Here is a 15,011-nt window from a genome sequence, read left to right as displayed (position 1 = left end):
CTCAGCATGAGTCCTAGGAAATTAACTAGATCTGATAAAACATGCTGCCGGATTTCAAAGTGGATTATACTGGAATGTTGGTATAATGTTGCCCCACTTGTATTTTTGAAGGAATCATTTAAAAGTTTCATGCAGTGTAAGAATTTTTCAAACTGGGGTGTGCTGGATCTGGCATGGGAAAATCTGTGTTCACATTCTGGCTTCCAAGTGGGCTGGATGGCATGTGGGCAAGCGGCTGCAACTCTCTCAGCCTAGGTTTTCTGGCTTTAAAGATAGAGCAACGGTTGCCTCACAGAAGATTGGCGATATAGTGAAAATGCTTGGTAACTGATAAGTGCTGTAAGTCGGTAAGTTTATTTCACTGGGTGTATTTGTACCTTCGTCTGGGAGAGTTACTATTTTTTTCCTTCAGGAATAAGGCCCGTATATTGAAAATAATTTGGAAACCAGTTCTTAAAAATGCAAGATGAATTTTGTAGAGTGTCTTGCCTGTTGCATATAGGCTAAAGAACCAAGAGATGCACATGAAATAATATACTTTTTCCCTCTCGTTTCAGGCAGTTACTCTCTTAACTGAATTAATTAGGGAAAACTTCAGGAACAGCAAATTAAAACAGTGCCTTTTACCAACCCTGGGGGAGCTGATCTATCTTATAGCCACCCAGGTAAGACTGTCTGTTTAACTCTGTTGTTCTTTGATGTGTTCTGACGTATCATGGCTGATAAGTGTTAATACCAAAGTTTTTTGATTTTGCCCCTTTGAGCACACCTAAGGAATTTAGGAAAATTTTTACCTCTGGAGGAGAGAGGCTCTCAGTGTCTTTCTGACTCTTCTTCTATCTCTCCTTGTCTGTCTTCCCTCTCCCCCAGTGCCTCTTTTTCTTTAAAGTGTAGGAGATTCTCAGGCTGTATTTTGAAACCAGTGGACCAGAGTCCCCAAAGTACTCCCTAGGTTGCTGCCATCTTTGACTCCTTCCTGCGAGAGGATCCTGTGGGTTCTCCCAGTGTAAAAGCGCCATTATTATTTAAAACACTATGTGTAAATATAGCTCTTAACATGGCGTGAGAATCTGTGACTGCAGAATTTGACTTCTTATATTTGGGAATATATTGAATAGATGTAGATAAATTACGAGTTATTCATTTCATGTGATGCTCTGAGTGTTTTAATGAGTACCAGTTAAAAGTTAATGAAAAGTTCTCTCCTTGTACTTATGTTTTGCTTCTAGAACTTGCTTAAATGTTATATAACCTGAGTATCCTTAGTATCTAAATTGACTTTCTGGATGATCATCATTTTAAGGCAATTAACTTAATTACTATAAAACATCAGTATTTAAAATCATTTAGTTCCATATTCAGTATTGATAGCCTGTACGGCAAATCTCACCTCCTTAGTCTTCCTTTTCATAAATGTCTTGGCTACTCCTGGCCCTTTACATATCAGAATAAATTTTAGAATCAGATTGTCCAATTCTGAAATCATCTTTTGAACCCTGCATTGACTATACAGAAATACTGCTGTCTTTGTGATTTTGAGTCTTCTAATGCATGTTCGGGATTGTACTGCATCTATGAGGAAAGTATTAGTACATTTATGGTATGTTGTCCTTTAATGCACAAAAAAATGGTGTTTTCATATATTTATATTAAAAGATTTTTCATTGAAGTTATTTAAATTATTGGGTTGGCCAAAAAGTTCGTCATCTTAACAGAAAAACCCAAATGAACGTTTTGGCCAACGCAATATATTTCACTCATAAAGCTTTTGTACATTTAGCTTGGTTGAGTTTATTCTCAGGCAATTTTATATTTTGAAGAGATAACACATTCATGAAACTAGAAAACTTGGAAGTATAGAAAGGTATACAGGGAAGGGTCTCTTTTCTATTTTTGTCCCCCATCTGTGTAGTTCCCCAATAAATAACCATTACGATTACTTTCTTACTTATATTTACAGCATTAGGTTTGCACAAATGAGCGAGTAGAAATGTAGATTCTTACTTTGTCTCATTTTATATAGCAAGTAGAGCAACTTTTTTCACTTATTAGTTACACAGTATTAAAAACAGTGTATGGAGATATATACACTGGAGCTATTTCTTAATAATTAATATGGATGTCTTTCTCAATTAGTACTTAGAGCTCCCTCCCTCCTCCTCTTGCACTGGAACATTCTCTTGTGTGCTAAGTTTTGTGAAAGACGGTTTTCCTTGAAGTTCTTGGGGGGTGGGGCTGGAGAGTTTATATTGGCTTTACTCTTACCTTGGGCCCTGGAGGCCTTGACATCAAAGCTCAAATTTACCAAGTTCTGCAGGCCCTCAGAATAAAAGCAAACTTCAGTGCTCTGTTTATCCCTTCATGCTTGCAGCTAATTTTTGGCTTGATTATTCTTTGTTTTCTTGTCAGCTCTCTGAGGCATTTTAAGGATACAGAATAAAACTGCTTTCCTTAGAAGAAAGGTCAGGTATCTCAGACCACAGGAAGTGTGGTCTGCCATCTTATCATGGGTGGGAGTCTAGTCCAATTTTTTGGGGGGTGTGTGTCCCATTTTTTTTTTTTTTACCTTTCCCCCCAGCTTAATTGAGGTATAATTGGCATAGCATAAACTGCACACGTTTAAAGATTAAAATTTCATCAATGCTAATATATGTATACATCTGTGAAACCATCACCACAGTCAAGATAATGAAAATATCGCCTCCAAAAGTTTTCTCAGCACCGTTTGTTACCCCTCCCTCCTGCCCCTCTCCCCACCCCCAGGCAACCGCTGATTTGCCTTCTGTCATATAGACTAGTTTGCATTTTGTAGAGTCTTATATAAATGGAATAATGCAGAATCATATTTCTATTTGTTTCTAAAAGTAGATCTAGAGAATCATTTCCCTTGGTTCTCACTTTAATTGGATGTAAGCTAGGCTGTTTTAATAAAGGGATGATTCTGTGGCCATGACATTTGACCACATCTTATGATAGCAAACCAGAAAAGGAAGTTATGTCCCTGGATCCACACAAATCACTAATGTTTCACGAGATGAGGCTGTTAGTGGCATTGTCACTTAGAATATAGGTTAACCTTAACATCTCAGGTCACTGCTGACATAGTGAGACTGACCTGAAGTGAGTGATATGTGTATACACACACACACACATACATACATACATACATGCATATCGTATATAATGTAGACACCTAAGTCCTGTCCTTTTGATTCTCTGGTAACACCCTACGCTTATAAGCATGAGAACAGAAGACCAGACTGTGATTCTGACGAGGATGTTATGAGGCAACACATTTATAGTTTACGTACTTTTTTTCTGACTTTTGTCAAGGATACATACCACATTGAGGCCAGGTATTCTTATATTTTGTCTCTTTTTGTCCAGCCCATAATCATTTCCAGATGATCTCCTTGCTTCACTCTTGTGTCCATTGAAGTCTTCCCCAAACATCAGCCAGAGTGAGCCTGTTAAACCCATGAGACTCTGCAGTTGTCACTCCTCAGAGCCCTCCCATGCTTCCTGTCTTCCTCGTTGTCACAGCTAAATCTCCAGTTGCCTTCTGGGCTCTTGTGAGCTGCCTCCCCAGTCCCCATATGACCTCTGCCCTCACGACCCTCTTACTTGTTTCCTCCTCCCAGGCGCACTGCCCTCCCCACAGTTCCCTGAAAACCCCCATCCTGCCTCCACACCTTTGCATTCGCTGTTCCTCCTGCTTGCGTTGTTTTCCCCCCAGATGTTTACACTTTCTCTCTGCTCACATGGGTCCCTGCAGAGAGCCTTCTCCTGGCCCTGAGCAATGGGAGATGGAGCCTCTCTGACTACAGTCTTCCTCTAACCCCTTAGCCTGCTGTGCTTTTCTTCCTTTTTTTTTTTTTTTTTAATTAAAAAAGTGTTTTTATTGAGGTATAGTTGATGTACAATGTTGTGTTTAATTTCTGCTGTACAGCAAAGTGACTCAGTTATATATATATATATATATATATATATATATATATACACACACACACTTTTTAATATTCTTTTCCATTATGGTTTATAACAGGATATTGAATACAGTTCCCTGTGCTATACAGTAGGACCTTGTTTATCCATTGCTATGCTTTTCTTTATAGCGCTCATCACTATCTTGACTTGTTTATTTTGTTTAATTAAAAAAAAAAAACTTTGCCCCCCACTAAATACCATTAAGACAGAACGTTTATCTTTCTTGCTCACAGCTGTGTGGCTATTGTTTAGAAGAGTTCCTGGCACACAGTAGGTGCTTTTTTCCACTCATGAACTGCACCAAGGCCACTGGGACTGGAGGGGAATGAGCAGGAAGTAGGGCTGCAGAGACTGGCAGGGACGTGACCATGGAGGGCTCCTCGGCCAAGTCGGATGCCTGGGTCTTGATCCTGAGAGCAAGGGGAAGCCGATAAAGTTTTAAGAAGGGTAAGGGTGTCATCTGATTTAAGTGCCACAAAGATGACTCTGGTTTAAATGTGGAGAATAGATTGGAGGATGGTAAGAGAGGCTTCTGGATCCTAACGGAGAGTAAGTGAAGCAGGAGCAAACTTAGGAGAGGAGTGGGCATTTCAGAAAAGAGAAGGTCGATAGGGCTGAATGTCCAAGAAAGAGGACCACAGAGTCCCCTGGCTTGAGTGACACAAAAGTCACCGGTAACCCAACAAGAGCTGTTTCGTATATTTATTTATTTAACGTGGAGTGAGTGAGTCCGAAGAAGTCAGACTGCAGCATGTTGAGGATTTAGGGGGAGGTGAGGACACTTGAGGAAGTGAACGTAAAGCTTAGGATGGTTGTGGGAAAGAGCAGAGGGGCGAGGGGCTGTTTTGAAAATGGGAGACAACAGGGGGCCAGATCAAGCTGGCGGAATGGAAGGACGTGGAGCTCACCTCCTCCCATAGAGACATCAAAAATACACCTACAGGAGACTTCCACTGCCGGGGGCACAGGTTCGATCCCTGGTCGGGGAACTAAGATCCCACATGCCACACGGCCCAGCCAAAAAAAAAAAAAAAAAAGAAAAACATCTACATGTAGTTCTCCCAGCACACCTGAAAATGGGAGATGACAGTGAGTCTCTTCTAGTGGAAATGGAAGGGATCCCGTGGTGATAGGACATCGAGCACTTAGGAGCAACAAGGGATGGTCCAGATCCTAATGACCCTGAAGAAAGCAGGGTGGGAACGGGCTCGTGAGCCCATGTGGAAGGGGCGGAGGACCCTGTCCTGCTGTAACCACTGGGTGTGAGCAGCAGCTGGCTGCAGGTGGAGGTGAGTTAGTAGTTCCTTTCTCATCACTTCCATGGTCTCTGCGAAGGAGGAAAAGTAGGTGAAGTGATGGGAGGGCCGCGGGGTTGAAATACTGTGGTCCTTTAGGAGAGGGAGTTGGTCAGAGAGAGAGAGACAGGCCTGGAGAGTGACGTGGAAGGTCCCTGGGCTTGCTGCTCCTAGGTCCTTTGTGGACTCTGTGTTCTTGGTGTCACCCCTCCAAGGGCCCAGCTGTCTGAGCGCAGGCCTGGAGAAGACAAGCCACTGGCCCGCTCTAAGGTTGAGTTTCCCCGGGCCCAGGACAAGGGCACTCCAGAGGGTGAGGTCATTCAGGACTTTGGCAAGAGTGATTAAATGATAGACCAGGGATCTAAGTGGCTGCCAGGGAGGGTAGGGGATAGACGGGGAAAGAGAAGGGGTGGGGGAGGGGAGACGGGGAGCCGAGTCCAGTGATGTTAAGGAAAGGTTGTGGTGGGCCTTCTGAATAAATGAGCTGGAAGGGAGAAACGTTGTGTTTGGAAGTTGAATTGGGTGCTGAATTCGCGATTTTTGAGCTGGAGCAGCTCTGGGTGATAATGTCTAGATTATGACCCTATGTGGAATTCCATGATTAAGGGTACAGTTTTAATGGGTCACAACTCTCATCATGGGTATTAAATACTTTTGGATCAGTAACGTACCAATTCTAACATTTGGACAATCTTAAATAAATATTCTAAGCAGAGCCTAATTTCTTCTGCTATAAAGAGATTGTTGTTTTTCACCTTCCTCTGTGGTCCCTGGTTTAGTTTGTGATTTTATTTGATAGGTTCCAGGAGTGTTCTTGCGTTTCTCTCTCTAATTTGGTTCTTCCGTGAAAGAATTTTTCCTGACGTCATTAAAATCAGTGTACCCGCTAATCATAATTGCTGACTTTTATTGAGCTTTGTCTTGCTAGGTAGCATACTGAGTTTTACTTGTTCCTATGGATTATCCGGAGATATTACTCAAAGCTGTGTGTTCTGTGCTTTCAAATCGTTACGGATAATGTCATACCTTTTAGGTAGGAGTCGCTGTATCATCACCTACAGTTATCAGTGGAATGGTTTCTCTATCGACCAGGTCATAGTGTCATTTCTTAGTTCTTTCCATCTAGCTACTGCTGAGGGGATCTTACCAACATCACATACAACGTAATGAGAAATAGAAGAAATACCTTGTATGTACAGTGCAGTAAAAGACCCTCATCAGGTCATAATTGTCAGGCTGTACTTTCAATAGAATGTTAAGAAGTTTTAGGTAGTTTGTATATATGAAACCGAGCCTTTTTCTTGAAAGGGTTAATATCTTTTGTGCTATTAGCTTCACTGCCTTTCCTTCCACTTCATTTTAGGAAGAAAAAAAAAAGAAGCCCCGAGAATGCTGGGCTGTTCCCTCGGCTGCATACACGGTGCTAATGAGGTGCCTTCGGGAAGGGGTAAGGCTCCTTTGTTGTCCTCTGTAGACGCTTGCAATTGTAATAACCCTTCAGGCACTGTGTGAGGATTGTAGCCTGCAGCAGTGCAGGAGCCTGTCAACCAAGCACTGTATTGCTCCTGAATTTAAGTAATCTCGACAAGCCACTGTAAGCCAGTGACCTACAGTGGAACAAGTGTAAAAACGAACCAACTCTCGTTCACTTGTTTAAATGTCTTGCTTCTTAAGAGGTGATAGCAAATATAAACAACCTAACTAGTTCTCAATAACATATACTTAATCCTCCTCCCTCTTTTAAAGTTATCGATGCAACAGTTTAACAAGCAAGGTATATGCAGAGAATTTTCTGCGAACCTTCAACATCCCCGTGATTATCTTGTCAGGTTGCCATTTCGTGGTTCAGAAACGGGGAAGCTGCCACTAGTATCTGTTGATTTTAATATTAAGTAGTAGTTATTATGTAATGTGTTTTTTTTTTTTTCAATTTATTCACATCCCTTCTCATGCTATTGTTCATGGCTGAAAACCAGCCAGCTGGCCAACCAACCAACCTGAATATGTAGCTCCTGTGTGTAATTGTGTAGAGGTTTTAGTAACTGACCTAAAAGGTTGGCATTTTTCTGTTTGCTTTAAACCTTGACATTGTTTCACCCAAGGCAGAGCCATAAGCTAAAAACATTCCTTAAGGAATGAAAAAAACACATGTCAGAATAAACATCTTTCTTTTGAGTTCATTACTTCATGTGTTATATGGTAATGGAATGATGTCCCAAGTGTAGAAAAATCTCTGCAAGGTTTTCCCCTAGTGATCCAGAAAGGAGGTGTGAACACTTACCCGCCTGTAGGGTTAACTGTGTAGTCAGTTGTCACTGTGGGATGTGAATGAAGCCAGTAATCTGTACTTTACCAACAATATGAGAATTAAGTTATTTTTATCTATAGTCAAAAGACATGTTTGGATTTATCACTCAAGGCCTCAAGCTAGGCACACCTGGGGGCACACGGATGAAGAAGATGGAATTTCTATTCATGCACAGATCCTACCTGTTGTGGGAGATAAGATAAAAATATAAAGTGGAATCTGTCAAGTACATTCATGCAAAAGAACAAAATATAGGAGCTCAAAGGTGAAAGGAGTCTTCTAGGAATTTTTTAAATGATGTAAAGAAATTTTTAAAACTTTGTGTCTTTAATTTATAAAATTTAGATTAATGCTTAGTAAAAGATGATCAATTCTAATCCATGAGGTGGTATCCTTTATTAAGTATATCCTCCCCACCCCCTCCTGTGTTTTCATTGAGTACATACTGTAAAGAATAGCGTTTGATATACATGTGTATTGTTAACAAATAATAACTGTAAAATAGTGATGTAGCTAATGATATAGTTAATGAATATACACACTTGCCTTTTATTGTCTTGGTATGTATGACAAGTCTTATATACTTTTCATTAAGAGGGAGAAAAGTCCAGAACCCTCTAATTTATGAAGATTTTATATGTTTGAAAAGCACTTAAATGTATGCTTTGACAGCGTGTACACTAATATTGTCCCTAATAAATAAATTCAGAGGTGATCATCCCCCCCTAAAAAAGGATTTCTATCCTTACAAAAATAATTCAATTGTAGCAATTCTTTAGCATATTCGTCTAATGTATTCAGGACATAGTTGAGGTAAAAAAATTTTAAGCCACTTCAATGATTAAAAAAAAATTTTTTTAATGTAGAAAACTGTTTTCCCAGCCCCTACTGGTATTTCTGAATGTAGGTTCTTTTCTAGCGAAATGTACCTCATATACAGAAGAGTATATGAAATGTAGGAGTATGGTTAAAAGCACACACTCTGACCCACTTACTCTATTTAAAAAAAAGTGGGGGGGGGACTTCCCTGGTGGTGCAGTGGTTAAGAATCCGCCTGCCAATGCAGGAGACATGGGTTCGAGCCCTTGTCCAGGAAGATCCCACATGCCGCAGGGCAACTAAGCCCATGGGCCACAACTACTGAGCCTGCACTCTAGAGCCTGTGGGCCACAACTACTGAAGCCCTCATGCCCTAGAGCCTGCGTGCCGCAACTACTGAAGCCTGCGTGCCGCAACTACTGAAGCCCGTGTGTCACAACTACTGAAGCCTAGGGCCCGTGCTCCGCAACAAGAGAAGCCACTGCAATGAGAAGTCCGTGCACTGCCACGAAGAGTAGCCCCCACTAGCTTCAACTAGAGAAAGCCCGCATGCAGCAATGAAGACCCAATGCAGCCAAAAAAAAAAAAACGCTGAGGTGGGGGGGGGGGCGCGTCGCTGGTTGCTTAGAGAATTTTTCTCTCTCCCTCTAGGATTGCAATATGTACTTTCTTTCAAAGAGTAAACACTGTTCTGAGTTCGGTGATAAACTTTCTCAAGGTTTTCTTAAAATTTTTTTCTCTTTTCTTTCTACTTTCCCAAGTTTTTCTTTATAGTGTTTCCCTTTTTGAATGTATTGCTAAATATTACGTTGATTGAGTCTAAATGTTGAACTCTATAAATGGACTGGCGCTGTGTTCTTTTGAGACAAGTTTTTTGCTTAAAGTTAGGTTGAGATTGGTACATGCTGATTGTGTAAAGTGTTTGTACCACTGAATAGTATGGTGTTGATGTGTGCCTCAGAGACACATGTGTGTATCAGTTTATACTCCCACCAGCAGTGTATAGGAATATCCATTAACTCACATCTTCTTGAACATTTGATATAGTCAGACTTTAAGTTTTTGCCAGTCTCGTGGGCATTAAATTGTTTCTCAAAGTAGTTTTGTTTTTTGTTTTTTTAAAAAATTTTTTATTTATTATTTATTTATTATTTTTATTTTTGGCTGTGTTGGGTCTTCGTTTCTGTGCGAGGGCTTTCTCCAGTTGCGGCAAGTGGGGGCCACTCTTAATCGCGGCACGCAGGCCTCTCATTATCGCGGCCTCTCTTGTTGCGGAGCACAGGCTCCAGATGCGCAGGCTCAGTAATTGTGGCTCACGGGCCTAGTTGCTCCGCGGCATGTGGGATCTTCCCAGACCAGGGCTCGAACCTGTGTCCCCTGCATTGGCAGGCAGATTCTCAACCACTGCGCCACCAGGGAAGCCCTCAAAGTAGTTTTAATATGCGTTTTCCTGATAACTAATGAGAATGACCATCTTTTTCTATTTATTTTGGTTTCTGTAGTTTTTCCTGTTGTGAAAATGATTGTCTTAATTTTTTCTGTTGCTTTGTAGGAATTCTGCACACCTTCATTCCCACCCTCCCACCCACCCAGCCTATTGTTATAAAATGTTTCAAGTATTAGAAAAGGAAAGAAAACTATAATGATCACCTCTATTTACATCACCTAGGTTCAACTGTTAACGTTTTGCCCTCTTTGCTTTGTTGTAATATGTGTGTGTGTATATCTATCCATATATGTGTATTTATTATTTATTCATTCATTTATTTTCTGAACTGTTTGAAAAAATTTCAGATGTCATGGTACTCCACCCATAGGAGTTTTTTTAAAACGTATTCTGGATATTAATTTTTTGTTATTTATGTGTATCCCAGATACTTTCTAATTTGTGTTTGGTCTTTTCATTTTCTTTACAGTGTCTGTTGATAAGCAGAAGTTCCTAATTTTAATAGAAATTTATCAATCCATTCCTTTATTATTTGTGTTTTTTATATCTTAAGAAAAGGTTCTCTACTCCAACTTCATTAAGATGGTCTATTACATATTTCTTCTAAAAGTTTTATTTTTCCTTTTTCCCTTTAGAAGTTTAAGCTATTTGTAATTGTTTTGTGTGTGTGGTGCTATGTGTGGATCCAGTTTTATTTTTAAAAATAAACATAATCTGTTATCCCAGCATCACTTAATTAAAAGTCCATCTTCCCCCCACGGCTCTGCAGTGTACCTCTGTCATGCCAATGTGCATGTCTCTTCCTGGTCTCTATTTAGTTCTGTTGACCTATTATCTGTGCCATGCTGTCTAAATTAATAGTATTTATTTTTAATAATTTAAAAATATAGAGGGGTGTTTTTTCTTACCATTTTAATCTTTTTCATGAGTTTCTTAGCTTTTTTTGGTTCCTTTTTACTTAAAAAGTTGATTCTAAAAGTTACATGCAAGTTCACCTGTTGGGATGTTGATTGAGAGTATATATCTATGAATAAATTTGAGGAGAATTGGTTGATATTAGTGAAAATGGAAGGCATACTCAATGAGAAAACTAAAAAGAGAATGACACATTTGGTTTAAAAAACACTGGAATAAGATGATTGAAGTTCCTTTGAATTCTTGATGACATTCAGCTAATGTATTTAATTCATTGCTAAAGTTAACTCTGTCGTATACAGCTCCCATTCTTCACAGGTAGCATTTATGAAACATATTATGTACTGGCTGGACACAGGAAAGGCGAAAATGATTAAGACACTGCCCTATCTTCATTTATTTGGAAAGAAAATTTTTTTTTATCCCTGGTTTAGTATGCCATTTATTGTTGTTTTGTAACTACATTTGCTTTTTTTTTTTTTTTCCTTTTTCTTTCTTGTGTAGTTACTGAGACATTTAAGGCTATTAACTTTCAACCTAATGTTAGCTGTATCCCATTGTTTTGACATGTAGTGTTTCCATTATTGTTATTTTATAGATAATCCCTAGTTTAAAATTTTATTTGGTCCAGGGTTGTTTATGAGATGGTTTAAACTTTTTCAGGTGGGTGGGATTTTATTGCCTCTTTTTTCTTTTGTTGTAGTAACAAAGTTGCATTACTGTATAGATCAAGATTGTGGTCTGTTCTATTTCTCTTGTATTTTTTTAAATTGTGGTAAAACATATATTTAATATAAAATTTACCATCTTAACCTTTAAGTATATAGTTAGGTAACTCACATTGTTGTGCTATTTCTGTTGTTCTTAAATATATTGAGATGTTTTTTGCCTAACTTAATTGACTTCTTTTTTCCACTTTCAAAACTTAGTAATGTACCTTGTTGAACATGGGCCGTTGATTCTGGTTTGTACTCCCTTTTCTCCTCCCTTTAATCTGTGCATTGAGAGAAAAGCGGAATGGAAATTTTACTTTTTTAATTGATACGTAGACTTCTTAGAAGACAATTTTAGTTTTAAATTATACATATTGTTTTTGTTCATTGTGCATAGATAACTAGCTTTGCCATGGGACATTCACACATGTTATAAGGGTTTTCCGGTCAAATACCTTGGGACACACTGGGTTAAACAAGGTTGAATAGTTTCGTTTGTTTGTATTTAGTCCTTTTCAGAGCTTTTAATTATGAATCTCCATGGGTGCATATCGTATGTGATGTTTTCAAAGTTATTTGCCCACAGACCTACCTTATCCTGTGGCATGCTGTGAGATCCACTTAGGGAGAGGAAGATAGTCTTACACTGGGACTGTCATGAGTTTGTTTAAATAGTTTTCAGTAGGTTTTCTCTATTTCAAAAGGTTACCTAAGAGATTATGACGTTGTTTTCCAAACAGGTCAACCTGTTATGATTTCTATAATTTTAACAATGGTAATAGAGATGTGAGTCAAATGCCTTTGATCTTGTTACAGATGTAAATGCTCAGGTGGAAAGAGGGGAAGTATTTAGAGTGAGAGATTTAAGGTGGAACACACACACACAAAAAAAGGAAGATATGGTATAACTGTTTTAAAAAGAGTGTGGCAGTATAGAAGAAGAGGTACCCATGATGACGCTGAGTCATCGTTTCAGAGTTGGGGCTGGCATTTCGGAGACCTTGAGCTGGGAGTCAGAGGATGTGGATTTCAGTCCCAGGTGTGCCACTCTTGAGTAGTTTGATATTGGCCAAGCCCTGGGGCCCCATCTAATGTTTTGTATAAGGAAAGGTACCTTTGTTGGTTGATCTTCCACATGCTTCTGACTTGGGCCCTCTTTGACAGCTTTCCATTCCATTGCTTTGACCTTCATGTTTGTAGACAGTAGCAAAGAGCAATTCTCCCCTTGGTATCATTGCTGTATTGATCTCAGGAATATTTGGCATTGAACTTACATGGCATATGTTCTGTATGTGCATGGAATAGGGAGGCTGAGAAAGCTGGCTTTTCTTGAAGGTAGTTATTTTTATCTGGGTAGGTAGCAACCTACTGTACAGTGCACACAGAAGCTGGAAATAGTACCTAGAGTGTTTCCACATGTTTAGAGGAGAAGATTAATTTATGCATTTGTATCTAATCAACCACCTCTTTTTTTTTATAGCTTGCATAATAGTCTGTTTATAATTTTCAGTTTTAGTGCTTTTTAAAAAAGAAAACTATTGGTAAATTGCTTGTATTTAATTAGAAAAAGATGGGGCTTGAATTAGAATGTATAGAGGTGTTAGCCATTATATGTATTATCTTTGAAGTGTTTTTAGACACTAGTTAACGAAAATGAGAGAGAGAAGTTAAAATTCTTGATACTGGATAAAAGTGAAAATGTGCAGCTGTATTTTCTGTTTTTGTAACTGTCACAGTTTAAGTTTAATCTTCCTAATAAAGAATGTGTGTGCCATCAACACTGGGTTCTCTGCGGGTACGCACAGTTCTCCTCGCCTTTATGTAGTGAAAGTGAGCAACATGTATCTGGAATAGGAATGATGCAGGGTTTCTTGTGTTTTTCCTTTTAATACCACTATTCATAATATTTGGAATGCTAGTATTAGTAGGATGCAATACTAAGTATGGAGTTACCTAGTGTGTCTTGAAGCAAACCTTTGAGAATGGCACAAAGAAGCGATCCTGAGTTTGCACTGAGTAGGGAGTAGACCAGCTTCCAGAGACTTGGTGGGGTGAGAGCCACAAAGTATGGTATGTTCACTGCTAGGGTGAGGTTTGTACCTCCTCTTCTCCTGTGGCAGATAATCTTAAGGGGGAAGCTCCACAGGGTTCTACGATTTATATTGGTTGGGTTTCTCTGTAAATTTTCATGTTCCTTTAACTGTTTTACCCCATTACATGCTTTGTAAACTTAACAAATTCTATACCTCTTTTGTTTCTTTCTCATTTAATACCCGTCTTTATGTTTTTTCTATTTATCTTTTTATTATTATTTTTAACTTAATGGTATTGTGGTTAGAGGGAGTGGTGTATGTATGTTTTTTTTTTTTCATTTTTTAAAAAAATTTATTTATTTTTAGCTGTGTTGGGTCTTCGTTTCTGTGCGAGGGCTTTCTCTAGTTGCGGCAAGCAGGGGCCACTCTTCATTGCGGTGCGCGGGCCTCTCACTATTGCGGCCTCTCTTGTTGCGGAGCACAGGCTCCAGACGCGCAGGCTCAGTAGTTGTGACTCACGGGCCCAGTTGCTCCGCGGCATGTGGGATCTTCCCAGACCAGGGCTCGAACCCGTGTCCCCTGCATTGGCAGGCAGATTCTCAACCACTGTGCCACCAGGGAAGCCCTGTATGTATGATTTTAAATCTTTGGAATTTGTTGAGACTTCTCACATGACTCAGTATGTATATGTACTTAGGGGGAAAAAAAGGTGAATTCTGCCATTGTTGGGTGATGTGCTTTTTTTCTTGCAGTAGATCAAGCTTGTTTAATCTGATAGATAGATATAGATATAAATCTATGTTCATGCTGATTGTTTTTTGTCTGTTTTATCAGAGATAGGTATTTAAATTGTTTTTCAGCTTTATTGAGGTATGATTGACATAAAATTGTAAGATATTTAAAGTGTACAAAGTGATGATTTGATATATGCATGCATTGTGAAAGGATTCCCCCACTGAGCTAACACATCAGTCATCTCATATTTTATCCCGTTACCTTTTTTTGGGGTTGGGGTGAGAACATTTAAATTCTCCTCTTTTAGCAAAGTTCAATTATGCTATATGGTGTTATCAACTAGAGTCACATTGTTCTACATTAGATCCCCAGACCTTATTCATCTTACAGGTGAAAATTTGTACCTTTTACCAACCTGTCCCTATTTTCCTCACTTTTACCTTTGTTTTTTTGTTTGTTTGTTTTTTTAAGAATGTTCCTTTTTTTTCTTTCTTTTTTAAATTTATTTTTTAATATTTTATTTATTTATTTATTTTTACTTTTGGCTGCATTGGGTCTTTGTTGCTGCGCATGGGCTTTCTCCAGTTGCGGCCAGCAGGGGCTACTCTTTGTTGCGGTGCGCGGGCTTCTCATCGCGGTGGCTTCTCTTGTTGTGGAGCACAGGCTGTAGGCGTGTGGGCTTCAGTAGTTGTTTCTCGTGGGCTTTAGAGCGCAGGTTCCGTAGTTGTGGTGCATGGGCTTAGTTGCTCCGTGGTGTGT

The 15,011-nt window shown here is 39.3% G+C and overlaps 1 protein-coding gene across 8 annotated transcripts in view; it reads left to right on the top strand.

Annotated features, from left to right (window-relative positions):
- ULK4 (unc-51 like kinase 4) overlaps positions 1 to 15,011 on the top strand; it is a 538,746-nt gene that overhangs the window by 89,676 nt on the left and 434,059 nt on the right. For 7 of the 8 annotated variants that reach the window (XM_082348367.1, XM_082348366.1, XM_082348364.1 and 4 more), the window contains 2 exons: positions 558 to 665; positions 6,646 to 6,729. In XM_082348367.1, the coding sequence (XP_082204493.1) occupies positions 558 to 665; positions 6,646 to 6,729 (192 nt within the window). The remainder of the gene's footprint in view (positions 1 to 557; positions 666 to 6,645; positions 6,730 to 15,011) is intronic. The other variant, XM_082348363.1, reaches the window with a different exon arrangement.

The sequence above is a fragment of the Balaenoptera borealis genome, assembly GCF_965194805.1.
Source record: "Balaenoptera borealis genome assembly, chromosome: 12".
Classification (NCBI taxonomy): domain Eukaryota; kingdom Metazoa; phylum Chordata; class Mammalia; order Artiodactyla; family Balaenopteridae; genus Balaenoptera; species Balaenoptera borealis.
Note: the sequence above shows the minus strand (reverse complement) of the source record. Positions and strands in the feature narration are given on the sequence as shown.